A 16,400-nucleotide genomic window follows, 5' to 3' on the forward strand; every position below is an offset into this window, starting at 1 on the left:
TTTTGTTGTTGTTGTCATTTGTTTGTTGAGACAAAGCCTTATCCCACCCCAACCTCCTATAGAAGCCTGGCTCCGGCAGATCTTATTAGGAGGTTAGAAAAAGCAGAGTGCAGTAGAATTTGTTGGAAATGGATGGGAGGTGGGGGGCGGGCACATCCATTTTGAGGTCTTTTGGGCTACATCGTAAGTTCAAAACTAGCCTAGGTTATATGGGAAACCGTGTCTAAAACAAAAAACAAACAAACAAAACAAAACAAACAAACAAAGCTAAAAATCTTGGGGTATCCACGTGGTATATATATATATATATATATATATATATATATATATATATATAGATAGATATATATAGATATATATAGATATAGATATATATAGTAGAGAACACACGTCTGTGCTTAGCACTGTGGTCAGTTCCCATTTCCATACAAAAAGGAAAAAGGGGCCGAAGAGACAGCCCAGTGACTAAGAATGCTTAGGGTTCAGTTTTTAGCACTTTCATAGTAGCTCCTGACTGTCTGTAACTCCAGTTCCAGGAGACCATCCTCTGTGGATAACAGGAACACAGGCAGGCTGCAATACCCATACACATTGTAGTAGTATGGATAGGTTTGGCTCCCATAGACTCGTGTGTTTGAATGCTTGCCCTACAAAAAGGGGCACTATTAGGAGGTGTGGCCTTACTCAAGTTGGTGTGGTCTTGTGGGAGGATGTGTGTAACTGTGGGGGTAAGCTTTGAGGTCTCCCGTGCCTAGGCTCCACCTAGTATAAAATCAGAGCCTCTTCCTAGCTGCCCTTGGATGAAGATGTACAACTCTCAGCTCCTTCTCTAGCACCACTGCCTGCATGCCTCTCGGCTTCCTGCCATGACGATAATGGACTAAACCTCTGAAACTTTTAGCCAGCCCCAAATGTTTTCCTTTGTAAGAGTTGCCTTGGGGGCTGGAGAGATGGCTTAGTGGTTAAGAGCACTGACAACTCTTCCAGAGGTCCCGAGTTCAATTCCCAGCAACCACATGGTGGCTCACAACCATCTGTAATGGGATCTGATGCCCTTTTCTGGTGCGTCTGAAGACAGCTACAGTATAGTCATATACATAAAATGAATAATAAATAAATCTTAAAAAAAAAAAAAAAGAGTTGCCTTGGTCATGGTGTCTCTTCACAGAAATGAAACCCTAAGACACACATAAAATTCAAAATAAAAGAGAAAAAAGTTGAAGATTGTAAGAATTAAGTAATAGTGAGTTCACAACCATGAACCTGAGAGACAAACCCAAGTTCCTGCAGGAAGGAGTGAGATTCAAGTGCAGAAAGGGAGAAGGGGGAAGGGGGAAAGTCTACTCGATCTAAAGTTTGGAATTCAGTTACCAAAAGTTTTATGTTATGATTGATTGTTTGTTATAGATAAAAGAAAGAATGAATCCCCCCCCCCCCCCACCTAGTAAGGCAGAGGCAGAGGGTGCAAACAAGCTGGAGAGGGATGAAGCCCAGGCCACAATGGGGATGGGACCACACGGTGTCCATACCGTCATCCGTGGCGATGATGAGAGCTACGTATGTGCTGTTCTTCACATGCTCAGTGTCTTCTCTGTCCATCTCAGCGCGCGTGAAAATGGCACCAGTCTCTGGGTTAATCTCTAGCCAGTTGGCAGTGTCTCTCCAAATCCGATACCTGAGGGCACAAGCTCTGGGTGAGAATAGGAACAGCAAAGGAACTGAGGAAGGTCACAGGTCCTCTTCACTTGTTACACAGTTGCCCCTTCTAAATACATATACGCATATATATTATAAACACTAATTTTATCTATGTGTGTGCGCCTGGATGTATATATATATGTGTCTCACATGGTGCAGGAAGTTAGAAGAGGTATCAGATCCCCAGGAACTAGAGTTACACATGCTTATGAGCTTCCATGTTGGTGTGAACCCCAGTCCTTTAGTAAAAAAGGTGGGGCGTGTGATACCCTGGGACCTGAGACTCACTGGCTGCCCACCGAATGGCCAATTCTTCAGTGAAACCCCGGCCCCCTTGTCGTGGACACATAAATCAGAATGTATTATCATTACATGACAAATGGCTATATATTTTTCTTTAATTTAAGATTTATTTATTTATTATATGTAAGTACACTGTAGCTGTCTTCAGACACTCCAGAAGAGGGCATCAGATTTCATTACGGATGGTTGTTAGCCACCATGTGGTTGCTGGTATTTGAACTCAGGACCTTTGGAAGAGCAGTCGGCATTCTTAACTGCTGAGCCATCTCGCCAGCCCCAAATGGCTATATTTATAGTTACATAAATGAATATATAAATTATGTATTAAAAAGCCAAAGTGGTCAGCCATGGTGACACATGCCTTTACTTTAGTCCCAGAACTAGGGAGGTAGAAGGAGCTCTATGAGTTTGAGGCCAATCTGGTCTACAAAACAAGTTCCAGGACAGTGAGAACTACAGTGAGACCCTGTCTCAAAAAAGAAGTGTGACTACAAATCAACACCCACTCAACAGTGGCCACTGAAAGTGATCCTACTCACGTGATCTTCTGACCCATGAACGTGTCCGGCTCTCGAGCGGTATAAGATGTGATTTCCTGACCCACACCAAAGTCTTCCGGCACTTCAACTCTCCTCTCCACAGGCATAAAGATGGGGGCTTCATTCACATCTATCACGTCCACGGTGACAGTGGCTGTGGAAGGGACAAGAGACCCCTCAAAGGGTTCCTCGTTCTCCACTCTCACATGAAGAATGTATTGCTGCTTGGCCTCAAAATCCAAGCCCTAGAGAACAGCAGAAAGACAAAGTTAAAACTAAAATACCACAGATCGGGTGTGTGGCTCGGTGGTAGAGCACCTGCCCAGCACGCTTAAGGTCCTGTGTTCGACCACCACTGCCACTGAACAAATATATAAGCTTTAAAAAATGGTTAGTCCAAAAAGAAATTTTTTTGGAGGGGTTTAGTTTCAGCTATAATCTTTAGGGTTTTTTGTTGTATTTTTTCCTCCCTGAGACAGGATTTCTCTGGAGCCCTAGCTAGCTATCCAGAACTCACACTGTAGACTAGGCTGGTCTTGAATTCACAGAGACCCACATGCCTCTGCCTCCCAAGTACTGAGATTAAAGATGCGCACTGCCACCAGCTGGCTCAGATACCATTTTTTGGTTGACAGTAGTTCTCAAACATGGCTGCTCACTTGCTGAAGAGGGCACTAAAGCTCTATAGACACTCTAGGCATCTACTAACTAACGTTTGCTAAATTTACCAGTAAGTCTTCCCCACTTTTAATTTGGACATATTCCAAAGATTTACCAGCAGTTGTGACCTGCCATGTAAGTCCTCTACAGAGTAACAAGTGCTCTTAACCACGGAGCCATCATCTCTCCAGCCCAGTGGTTCTTAACTTTCCTAATGCTGCGAGCTTTTAATACAGTTCCTCCTGTTGTGGTGACCCCAACCATAAAATTATTTTCATTGCTACTTCATAACTGTAATTTGGCTACTGTTATGAATAATAATGTAAATATGTTTTCAGGTGGTCTTAGCACCCCCACCCCCACCCCAAAAGGGGTCAGGACCCACAGGCTCTGCTGCCTAGCCTCAGGCTTTAGAATATTTTTCGAAGGAGCCATACCAATCTCACTTCTAAGGACCCAGGAAAACAGTCATGAGAGTTCTGCAAGCCCCAGCAGGTCAGTGCCACCCTCAGACTTCCAACCTCTCCCCTGCCAGTGTTGAGCCACTCATGAGAAGACATCGTGAAACGAGAGACCCTCAGCCAGCGGCACATCGTTCACTAAGCACCGTACAAACCTTGGCTGTTTTCAAAATGCCATCATTGGTCGTGGGGTCTGTGACGACAACGAACTGCTGGTCAGGATCATTGACTACGGTGTACACAGCATTCCATGCCGGGGTGTGGGGGGCATCATCATCAGTCACCTTGAGTGTGGCAATCCGGGCATTGACCTCATTCTCAGGCACTTGACCCTGGTACTGAAGAGGAAAGGAAAAATCAGGTCATTAGTGACAAGATGACAGTAAGCATAGACCCAGGGCTTGGGCTAAAGGAATGGGAGCCATACTGAGGCCAATTCTGGAGACATAGGCGGGATGAGTGAGGTCAAGAGACGCGCATGAGTCTCTAAGGATGGAAGTAAGAGCCCTGGGAACAGGCCATCAGTTCCCATCAGTAGACCAACTAGCAGCTCCGAGCACCCTCCTCTATACACGCCTGAAGTAGCTTTCTGAGGCCCTGGGTACAAGGACCCTCTGTTAGTCCCATTTTCTGCTTACTGTGATCTTAAGACATGTGTACCATTTGCTCCCACACCCATCTAACCTCTAGTCTCTATTAGTAAACACTAAATAAGATAAATCAGTTGTCCCTGGGGCCTATTGTAACAAAAGGGGAAAAAGTCAACCCTGCCTTTTGAATCTACATTATTTGGGCCTCTGCTAACTAAGCAACCACCATATCAACTTCTAACTCAGTAAAATACGATCTTCTCTTCTAAGGCTAAAAAGATGGCCATGGCATTATAAACCTGCCTGCCAACGTGGGCTATAAAAAGTTTAATTTGATTAAGTTCTGTGTGCACGTATGTGTGTGCAAGCGTACTAGAGTCTGCAGACGAAGTTCCTTTATCTGGCTCTTAAAACCTTTTCCTTGAATGTTTTTGACATTCATTCATTCATTTGATATTTGGCATTTAGTAATTCTTAACAAAGCTGGACATGGCATCTCACAGCTGTAACCCAGCATTTAGGAGGCGCGTTGTTGAGCTGTAACCCAGCATGGGTTACACAGTAAGATCTGGCTCAAATCATCCATCCTCCTAAAATTATATATTTCCTATAAATTGTAAGTTCCACAGACTAGAAAACTTGTCTGCTTTGAGCTGGCAGGTCTCCGGTAACACAGGGTGGAATATAAACTTAGGAAATGTGTGGAGTAAGTGAGACCCACGGATACTATAGAGATGCTGAGGTAAGGAGACAGCAAGGCCTCAGGAGCTTTCGGCAATACAATACACGATCATGTGCCAATGGCCCCAGGCAAAAGATAGAAGAAGCGTTTCAAAGGTTGTAGCTGTTCCAGGATGTTAGTTTCTAAGTCTGAAGCTCACATTCACTAACCTGGGGAGGAGTTTTTAAAGGGTTCACCAGGGCACAGGGGCAAAACTTAGCTCGTAGGCAATGAAGGGCCCCTCATAGAACAAAGAAGCTGGAGAGTTACCGTGCTCGGGTTGAAGACAGGAGCGTTGTCATTAATATCCGTGACAGTGATCACAGCCTTGGCTGTTGTGCTCAAGCCTTCGCCTTGAAGGTCAGCAGCCTGAACCACCAGAGTGTATGTATGGTAACTCTGTAGACACCAAAACACATGGAATCAGAACCCACTCCCCGTCAGTCACCCCAAACCCAGTGCAGCTTACTGTGTATAGAAAAGTATTTGACCACGTGCTTAACTGCTCAGGCTGCCTGTCCCCAGGCACAGAGCTTCTGCACAGGTATTTAGATATAAAGCCAAGCCACTTACACTAACTGACCACTAGGCTTAGCAGAGGGTTACACTGTCCATGGGATTTAATGTCTATTTGCCCTTCAAGCCCCTCTGCCATCCCCCTGAGTCCTGCCTGACCTCTCGGTCCAGCCCGGAGGTGAGCACACTGATGACCCCGGTGTCCCTATTGACAGTGAACATGTTTTTGTGAGGCAGCTCAGGATCCTGGCTGACAATGGTGTAGGCGATGGCAGCGTTGTAGGTGTTGACATCATCGTCTGCATCGGTGGCTGAGACCTGCATCACAGAGGTTCCTGTCAAAGGAGAGGGGTCTTAAATGGGTTGCAATGGCTACCCTGGGATTTGCTCACAACTATTCAGAACAATCCTGTTCCAGAAGATAAGCACACTTTGTCACAGTTTTTATTTCTAAAATTCTCATCAAGCTACCAGTCAAGGGGGCATCACACCAAACGAGCCATGTTCAGGGAACTCAACTTTCAATGCCTACAATTCAGATGTAAGGAGGAAAGGAAGATGGTGTTGGCAATAAATAAATATTGCTACCAAATCCTTCCTGTTCTGATTTCTTTTCAGATTTCTTCTTATTATTTTCCTCCTCCTCCTTCTTCTTCTAGTAGTATAGTAGTATGTACACTTGTAGATGCCCTTAAAGGCCAGAAGAGGGCATCACATCCCTTAGAACTGGAGTTATATACATGCACCACCAAGCTCATATGTGTTTCTACAGGTAGAAATTTATATTTGCTCCCTCATGCCTCCACCTCATCTCTCAGGGTGGCTTTCAAAGAGCAAATCGGAACTTCAGTGACACAACCTCTAATCCCATCCTTCAAGGTCTAAAGAACCCAAATGTCTTTCTGGGTACTCAGTTCCTTGAGACTAATTTACCTGGAAGAGCGCCTTCTGCAACGGATCCCTCAAAGACCGCCTGGATGAACTCTGGCCTGTTGTCATTCTGATCTGTCACTGTGATCACTATCTCCATGGGATCCTCCACTGCTTCCCCATTTGATGACACGGCATGAGAATAGAGCTGCAAGAGAGTCAAGTGAGGGTTACTTGGAAGAAGATCCAGGGTGGTAAGTCTGGCTAGAACGGCTCCATCTAGCCTCCACTCTTTCTACTATGACACCTTCATGTGAGAATTTTCCACATTGTGTGTTGCTGCTTAATGAACTCATGATGAAGTCTCAAAGCTAGAGACAACCACCAGCCAGACAGCCCATTTATCACATAACACACATATTTCAGTTGGGGTCATTTTCCCTCTGGCTATTTCAGTCTAATATTTTCCTGAGATTTTTCTATATTTGGCACCTACAGATTATCTCCCTCCTCCCTAAGTTCACATTGCAACCAAGTCTCAGAAGTGTGCTTCACTCCCTATAGTTATTATCAGAATATGTATCATCTAGGTAAGAAATTTCTCCCCAAGAAAAAGTTGACATTTAAAAAAATGTCAAAAAATGTCAAAAATTAAAAAAAAAATTTTTAATTTTTAATATTTTTTATTACATATTTTCCTCAATTACATTTCCAATGCTATCCCAACATTCCCCCATACCACCCCCCACTTCCCTACCCACCCATTCCCATTCTTTTGGCCCTGGCATTCCCCTATCTTGGGGCCTATAAAGTTTGCAAGTCCAATGGGCCTCTCTTTCCAGTGATGGCCCACTAGGCCATCTTTCGATACATATGCAGCTAGAGACAAGAGCTCCGGGGTACTGGTTAGTTCATCATGTTGTTCCAACTATAGGGTTGCAGATCCCTTTAGCTCCTTGGGTACTTTCTCTAGCTTCTCCATTGGGAGCCCTGTGATACATCCAATAGCTGACTGTGAGCATCCACTTCTGTGTTTGCTAGGCCCCGGCATAGTCTCACAAGAGACAGCTATATTTGGGTCCTTTCAGCAAAATCTTGCTAGTATGTGCAATGGTGTCAGCATTTGGAAGCTGATTATGGGATGGATCCCTGGATACGGCAGTCTCTAGATGGTCCATCCTTTCATCACAGCTCGAAACTTTGTCTCTGTAACTCCTTCCATGGGTGTTTTGTTCCCAATTCTAAGAAGGGACACAGTGTCCACACTTTGGTCTTCATTCTTATATATATATATATATCATTGCCTGCTCTGCTACAGGTCCTTTGTTCAATTCCTAGCATCCACATGGTGACTCATAACCACCATGACCTCTGATGACCTCTACTGGTGTACAGTCATACATACAGGCAGAACGCCAATTTAAAAAGATTTATTTATTTTTTTATGTGCATTGGTGTTTTGTCTACATACATGTCTGAGTAAGAGTGTCGAATCGTTAGGAACTGGAGTTACAGACAGTTCTGAGCTGCCATGTGGGCTACAAATTAAACCAGGGTCCTTTGAAGGAGTAGCCAGTGCTCTTAACTGCTAAGCCATCTCTCTAGTGCCCAACCTTTCTCCCTTTTTTATGTATATAATAAGTGTTTTGGCTCCAGGTAGGTATGTGTACCATATGTGAGCTGGTACCTATGGAGGACACTGAGTTCCTTGGAACCTGAGTTATAGATGATTATAAGCTACCTTGTCAGTATGGGAAACCACACTCAGTTCCTTTACAAGAACAACCAGTGAGTGCTCTTAACAACTAAGCCATCTCCTGAGCCAAGTCAACATCTTTCACTTTATGTGTATGTATGTGTATATGTCAGAAGTCATCTAGGAAAGGCTAAGTGAGCTTTCTGGAGATGGCCCACCCTTCTGAATAAGTGCAATGGGTGAGCTCTGAGAACATAGGGTCCTTAGAGGATTCATCCCAGGATTGCAACTTGCTGCTGATATGCCTTTCCTGTCACTATTACATAGCCTAATGATTCCTGGGCATCAGCCCACCCAATTCTGCAGGAAATGTGCCCACTGCACATTTCCTGCAGAATCAATATAAAAATATGCTTTCATATAGTAATGCTGTGTAGAAGAATTAATGATTACATAAATCCTGATAATGATTTTCAGAATTCCTAAATTGATACAAGTAATCTCAAGTCCCCTGTAGAAGAAAAAGCTGCAAACAGAGCCCTGTAACGCTTCATGTGTCACAGGCTAATTGCACTAGGAAAAGAAAGCAGGCTTGGAACAAATTTATGACCAAGGAAAACATTCCTTCTGGTTAGGAACAAGGTCACTAACTGGTAACGAAAGGTCATAAACTGGGAATGGATAATTTATTGTAGATGCAAAGACAACAAATAAAATATTGACTAGTTTATCTATATAAAACTTTAAAAAGAGGTAGGTGATTTATCTCCACAAAACCGTGCTAATTTGTGATAAAAAATTAATTACTTATATTGAACTTATAGATCTAGAAGATAGATAACAGATGTTTAGTCAGATACTATCTTAATGGGAAGAGATTAAACATTTCTGCTCTAACTCCTTAAACCTTATGACATGAACTATTGCCTTAAATATACTATGAACTTATAGAACGGAAAAGTGTTTAGAAAATCATGTAAACCGAGCAGCGGTGGTGCACACCTTTAATCCTAGCACTTGGGAAGCAGAGGCAGGTGGATTTCTGAGTTCAAGGCCAGCCTGGTCTACAGAGTGAGTTCCAGGACAGCCAGGGCTACACAGAGGAAACCCTGTCTCGAAAAACCAAAAATGGAAAAAAATAAAAATAAAAATAAAAAAAATCATGTAATCAATTATCCTGCTGTAACAATTCTACCTGATAGCTGTATGAGGTAATTTTCAGAGAATGTGTGAATACTGAGAACAGAAATAAAGATTTGTTGGAGATTCTTTTCTCTGCTTCATCCAGAGTGAAGAGTCTTTTCTGTGGGCCTGACTCTTTTCCTTTCTCTCTGGCCCACAAAGAGTTAACAGAACTCTCAGCCTCAGAGTCAAAGAAGAGCCAGCCTAAGCAACTAACTTCTTTTCTTAATCCCCTGCTGCTATCAGCAGGAGTTAATTGCCAGAAAACATGAGCCTTTAACCACAGAATAGTGAGAGAGAGTTAAATTGCCAGACAGCTTCTCACCCCCAGAACAGCAAGAAGAGTTATGAAGCTATCATCAGCCTTTAGCTTTATCCAAGGCTCCTCCACCTCCATACCTGTTAGAGCAGGCTAGTCCCCAGCATGTATATGTATGTATGTCTCTGTCTCTCTCTATCCCTGTCTCTGCCTCTGTGTGTGTGCGTGTGTGTGTTCACATACACTTTTGTGCAGTTATCAAGGGAGGTCATACGGTGTCAGAACACCCAGAGCTGGAGTTTCAGGTGGTTGTGAGCTACCCATGTGAATGCTGGGAACTAAACACAAGATTCTCTTCAAGGGCACCAAATGTTCTTAACCACTGAGCCATTCCTCCAGGCCTACTCCGACAGCTTCCATCTAAGCTCATGTATGATGTGAGGAATCCCTACAATATCAACAACTAACCATCACAACTTTAAGATAAGTTAAGCTACTTATATGTCCAGGGCATCCAAACTGGGGATAAAACACCAGCTGCTCCCAAAATTTGACAACCGTTACCCAGTGGCCAACAAGTGTCTACAAAAAATACTCACGATGTACTTGGCAATGGCTTCTCTATCCAGAGGCTGTGTCACTTTCAGCCAGCCTGTCTCCCTCTCAATGATGAAAACACCAACAGGGGGTTTGTCAGCTCCTTGGCCGGTGATGCTGTAGAAAACCTTTGTTTCTTTGTCCCTGTTGGATTTGATCTGAACACAAAACAGAAGAAGATCAGAACTGGCCAGGAAAGATCTCAACATGGGGTCTTTTCATTTTCTCTTCTCTCAAGAGGACAGAGCCTGCCACCAACTTCCTCCCCTACCTGAACCAGGTTCTTTGGGAATTCGCCCTTTTCATTTTCGGGGCAGCTGATGGGAGGGATGACCCAGTCTCGTTTCTGTCTTCTGAGACCTGGGTACACGCTGGGAAACATGAGCAGCTCTGGGTTGGATTCAGAGACGGGGTCCTAAGAGAAAAGAAGATTAACAAAATGAGGTAATGCAGAAGACATACGGGTCTAACAGTTCATCCATCCCACCGACGTCCACCATCTTGAATTTAGTGACTCATTCTCAATGACAAATTACCTGTACCATTCAAAATGAACAATTAAAGCATAAGCCAAAGAAATGAACATACTGTTGTCTGGACGCTGACTTCCCACAATAGTTCCTATGCCTAAAAGCTTGGTTCCTAACTTAGTGGCTAATGAGAGGCCTTCAGATCACAGAAGATATTGAGACCCGAGTCTCACCTTTGCTTTCTGGATCATAAGACAAGTAGTTTACTCTCCTGTGTGCTACCCCAATTAAAGGACAGAATAAAGTATCATTTGGGCTTGAACCTCCAGAGCTAAAAACCCAAGCAAACCTCACCACCACCACCACCACCCAGTGTTAGTATGTTTTGTTGTTGTTGTTTGTTGGTTGGTTTGTTTGAGATAGGATTTCTCTGTGTAGCCCTTTGCTATCCTGGAACTTGTTCTGCAGACCAGGCTGGCCTTGAACTCAGAGAAATCCACCTGCATCTGCCTTCCAAGTGCTGAAATTGAAGGCATGTGCCATCACCACCAGGTTGTTCTCATTAAATTCTTAATGTTTAGCATTCAAATAATCACTGTGCATACAAAATTTGTGGGTCCAGACATTTGACAATTGTATTTAAAAGTTATTTCAAACTTATATAGTACATGCCCTTTAAGCCATACACTGATAACGTCAGAAGTAATTCAGTAACTAGCTATTTGGGAGTTCTAAGCTTCCCTTCTTTTGTTTTCCTAGGGATACAGCTCACCAAAGTGGAGCTATCAATCAACGAGTTTGGGGAATTGCTATTAAGAACTATTTCTGAGATCGATACAAACATGTTAATCTTATTGTGTTATATCTGTAAGGGTTGCATTTGTTCTAACAGAAGCAGCTGGGCTAGGAATCAAAAATTACCTGGAGACTTGCATTGAACCGTTCTCATGTGCAATAAGGATAACTTCCTGCACACTCAGGGAAACAGGAAAGCCTAAGATGAAAGGCGACACCTCCTGGATTGTTTTAAGTGTTTTAGAATGATTCGTGGTAACAAAGTTTCTACAAGATTTCATCCTTACCCTCCCCAGGAAGACACTACATCAACAGAGACCACAGCTGCCAAGTTCTAGTCAGGCCCTCTTTCCTCTCTGTCTGTTGTTTGGTTGGAACATTTTTAGAAACAATCTCATGAAGCCCAGTCTGGCTTCAAATTATGCGGCCATCGGAGATCTTGAACTTCAGGTCCTCCTGCCTCCACTCAACAAAGGATGGATGATGGGTGCATTTATGTGATGGTAGGGAATAGAAACCAGGGCCTCATGCACTCTAAATCAGGACTCATCAACTGAGCTACATTTTCAGCCCTTCTGGATTGGTCCCCCCTGCCCCCAAGAATCGAAACAGGAAAGACAGACATAAAATGTGACCAAGTATTCTAGAACTCAGTCTCACATACCTGCCACACACACAGTCTTACCATCCCTGCATGTGTTACCTACAGAAAAAAGCCAGCATGAGCTAAAGGCTGGCTCTGGGACTGGCTACCTGGCTACCAGAATAGCTCCCCCTCTGTCTCCAGAGGATCACATACCTTCTGTGAGAACTGTCCCAATATCTAAAATGGGGATTTGTTTTGTTTTGTTTTGTTGAGATAGGGCTTCACAGCATAGTCCCGGCTGGCCTGAAACTTACTATGTAAACCAGCACTTGGGAGGCAGAGACAAGCAGATTTCTGAGTTCAGTGACAGCCTGGTTTAAACTGTGAGTTCCAGGCCAGCCAGGGCTACATATGAGAAACCCTGTCTTGAAAAACAAAAACCAACGAAACAAACAGAAGAGGTGTGAACCACCACACCTGGCTTGGGCGTTTCCAAAATGCAGACTTGATATAGCAAAAATGAAGAGTGAAGTCAGCAGAGGGAAAGATGAGGGTGAGGGGGCCAGGGGAAGGACAACCTCCAAACTGTTCTTGGTCTTAGAAAGCTCCCACAGTCAACTGCCTGGTGGGGACTTACAGTGCTGAACACACATGCATGCTTGACCGCCAGCAAGCTGGGGCTTGGGTCTCAGGAAGCCATAACTAACATAACAGAACTAAGTTCTTCACTTCTCTAATTCCAGAGAGGAAAACTACATCCGGGGATTATTAAATCTCAGGAATCTCAAGAGTCTTCAGAGAACAGAACAGAAATCAACTTTAAAGGCTTTGGCACAATCCACGCCCCGGGAGCAGAAATCAAAGTGTGTCTACAATGTCCCCTAGAGAGACACCATAGGAAGTGCCCAGAGACCATTCTCAAAATGGACAGAAGCATTTATGTGGCTTTTGGTGACATCCTCCAGGGACATTCCCAAGCAGAATCTAGACCACACACAATCTGTGTATCAGCCTCTTCACTGTACGGGTTTTCGGGACAGCGCAGGACCTAAGAGCAGCACTGCAAACATCAGGAGAAGCATAACGACAGTGCAAAGAAGACTTAAAACAAACAAGCAATCTGTTTATCATCTCTGTGTATGTTTGCATGAATTGAAGGCACCATTCATGTGTAAGCACCGCAGAGGCCCGAAAGGGAGCCTGTGTCTCCTACAGCTGGAGTCCTGGCTGTTCTATGGTACCTAATGGAGGTTTTGGGAACAAAACCTACAGCTGTCTCTTCAGCTCTAAAAAGGGACTGGTCTTCCTTCCACCTCCTTGCTAAATAAGACACACATTCTCCCTCCAAGAAGGCAAGGCCAACAGAGAGTATTTGATAAGACTCTAACCTTCCACTCAGCCCTCCCTCCATAGCTTAGGTTCACATAGGTAGTCAACCAAGAGCAGATAGAAATGATTTTTTTTCAAAGCCAAATATGGTTGTACATGCCTGTAATCCCACACTTTGGAGGATTAGGAGTTCAAGGCCATCCTGGGCTATATATCAAGTTTGGGGACAATCTTGGCTACACAAAACCATCCTTTAAATAAAACAAAAAGGGGGACAGAAAGGATTCTGCAAGATTTTTTTTTAAAGGTATCTAGAGTAGGGGGTGTAGCTCAGTTGGCAGAGTACTAAGTCTAGCATGCATGAACCCCTGTATTTAATCCCTAGAGCCCCGCAAACCCAAGCTTGTGATGGCACAAGCTTACAACCCTATCACTCGGGAGATAAAAAATTAGAAGTTATCTTCTGCAGTACAGTGAGCTGGGCACCATCGTGGCTATAAGAAATCCTGTCCAAAAAAAGAAAAGAAAAACGAGGGAGAACCAACCCTGTATCAAACATATTAGTACACACCCACAATCCCAGATCAAGAGACTATGAGTTTGAAGCCAACCTGGGCTCAAACCAAAATAACTGTGAGAACAACTCTGTCCGTGCAGGACATATGCAGACTTACTAATAAGGGTGCAACAGTGACTGTCGCATAGAGTAATGAGTTGAGCATTATCTTAAGTAGAGGTGCATTAGCAGGAGGACATGCTGGCTATAGGCAAATATCCTCACCCCTACTGAGCATTTAGATTTTCATATTCATAAAGGAAGAAGATGGTCCTTGTGGATACCAAGTGTATTGCACGTTCTCGGTGTCTCCTGTGTGTAAATTCACTCAGTCTGCACAGGTGAAATGACCCCTCTGGTGTCCCTGGGGTTGTTGTCAGAGAGAAAACAACTGTGGGCTAACAATCCAGGCAGGGCCAGTGTCTTCCTCATTAACCCATACTACCAGAGCCACAGAACCCAACAGCAAACCCCAAGCCCAATAGGAATGGATTCAGTCAGAATGAAAGACTGTCCTCAATGGGGGGTATTTTTGCCACCCCCACCCTAAGAATCATGAGTTTACGGAGATTCTTCTGCAGGTATTCCAGGCATCAGGGATGCCACGTAGCATCCCAGAGTCTTCCCATAAAATTATCTCACCCAACAAGTCTCCAGTGCCAAGACTATGCCTCCCCCCAGATTAGACAGCTCCCTGAAAAATACACACATATCGGAGAAATACCCCCAAGTACGTACGCGGTGGTGGTGCCGGTGATGGTGGTGCCCCATGGACTTCAGCGTCACTTTGGTAGACAGCTTCCTATGACTGGAGTCCCAGGCGTGGACAAGGAAACTGGTCTCCAGTTTATGGAGCTTTAGATGCCGCTTGACTGTGATGGTACCGTCTGTCGCCACTTTGAATCGGGAGTCTTCTGAAAAGAAGGCTGTCCTTGGCCGGCCAGTGCATCCTTCAAATCTCACTACAGGATGGAGATCACAGAGATTAGGAAAGTGGACAGATCGCAGACAGGACATTTCTTCTCCAGAAAGGAAACCTGAGTCACCTAGCACATCATACAAAATACACACCAACGCAACAAACCAAGAACTGGTAATGAACAACCCTACCCGGAGAGCCTTGGCCTCATCATTAGATTCTTCCCAAATACAGGGCAACTGACATTTGGAGTCTGGGTGGCTTTTTGTTTGTTTGTTTGGTTGGTTGGTTTTCTTCACTTAATTGTCAATGAGTATCTTGTCTATAAAGCAATCTTTCATTTTCAGAGTGAAAGCAAAAGAGAGATTACTTAATATGAAACCAGACGGGGAAATGTCTCATCGGGTCAGAGTGCTTGCAGCGTGGCATGGTGACCAAAGTTCAGACCCTTAAACTCAGGTAGAGCAAGATGTGGTAATGTGCCTCTGTAAGCCTGGTGCTCCTGCGGCAAGATGGGAGATTCACCCAGAAGCTCATGGGCCAGCTAGCTCAATGTATGCAGCCAAGTCTACAGAGACAAGAGACCCTGCCTCAAAGCAAGATGGAACAGAAGAACCGAGTGCCAAAGTTGGCCTCTGACCTCTATACCCCTCCACGGCACATCTGTACCTGCACTTATGCAAACATCAGACCCACTCACACACATACACCACACACAAACAAAACAGGTATGGGGGCAAGGAACACTGGTTACATTTCCAGAGGTAAGCAAATCTGAGGCTGTAGGAAACCCTGCCTCAAAAACCCAAGGCACCTAGATGGCTGAGCAGGCAAGCATGCTTACAGCCAATCCTGAGCTCCATTGCTGGAACCCCACAGTGAAAGAACTCACTCAAAGGATAAGAGAACTAACTGTGTATGGGAGGGTTGGGGAGTAGGGTTTCAAGACTGGGCTCTGTGTAGCCCTGGCCATCCTGGAACTCACTCTATAGACCAGGCTGGCCTTGAACTCAGAGATCCTCCCGCCTCTGCCTCTGCCTCGAGTGCTAGGATTAAAGGTGTATACTAGCACTACCCAGCTAAGAGAACGGACTTGTAAGCTATCCTCAGACCTTCTCGGGCATGCCATGGGACATTTTGTGCTCATGGGCACAAGGGGTGTGTGTGTGTGTGTGTGTGTGTGTGTACACACAAAGAGAAGTGTAATAGAAAAACTCTCAGAGGGTACATTTGAGTGAATTCACAACAAATCTCAGAAGTTAGCTTACTTTCAGACTTTCAAACAATTGCCCATCAATCACTCCCACAACAGAACTTCTACTTTGCCTAAGCATTCTCTCAGGAAAATCCCTACTCCCCTGCCTCTTTCTCAAAGGTAGGCACCTCTACATTCAGGTGGACGCAACACTTTCTGCCCCAGGAGGAGATGCCTGTGCTACAGTGCTCATTTCTTCCACCAGGGGTCACCCTTGTAAACATCTCAGAAGCCCAAAGCCCCTGTACTTGACAGAGAAAATAGATATGAATGTTGTTTCAGTGAGCAAGAAGAGGGAGGGTGCAGGCACCACCAGTCTGACTGGCAAAAATACACACTTCGGAACAAAAGGCAAATGAGAGATGACAGTCACAGGAGGATCTGTCTAAACTTGAAGC

At 44.4% G+C, this 16,400-nt stretch overlaps 1 protein-coding gene across 1 annotated transcript in view; it reads right to left on the reverse strand.

Moving 5' to 3' along the window:
• Positions 1-16,400, reverse strand: part of Cdh1 (cadherin 1) — a 68,972-nt gene that overhangs the window by 6,503 nt on the left and 46,069 nt on the right. The window contains exons 3-11 of the mRNA XM_021170407.2: positions 14,567-14,790; positions 10,364-10,507; positions 10,095-10,250; positions 6,422-6,566; positions 5,648-5,823; positions 5,243-5,371; positions 3,817-3,999; positions 2,541-2,785; positions 1,530-1,675 (exon numbers count right to left, since the gene is read on the reverse strand). Of these exons, the coding sequence (XP_021026066.1) occupies positions 1,530-1,675; positions 2,541-2,785; positions 3,817-3,999; positions 5,243-5,371; positions 5,648-5,823; positions 6,422-6,566; positions 10,095-10,250; positions 10,364-10,507; positions 14,567-14,790 (1,548 nt within the window). The remainder of the gene's footprint in view (positions 1-1,529; positions 1,676-2,540; positions 2,786-3,816; positions 4,000-5,242; positions 5,372-5,647; positions 5,824-6,421; positions 6,567-10,094; positions 10,251-10,363; positions 10,508-14,566; positions 14,791-16,400) is intronic.

This window comes from Mus caroli, unplaced genomic scaffold, assembly GCF_978045245.1.
Source record: "Mus caroli unplaced genomic scaffold, Mus_caroli_1 scaffold_10, whole genome shotgun sequence".
Taxonomy (NCBI): Eukaryota; Metazoa; Chordata; class Mammalia; order Rodentia; family Muridae; genus Mus; species Mus caroli.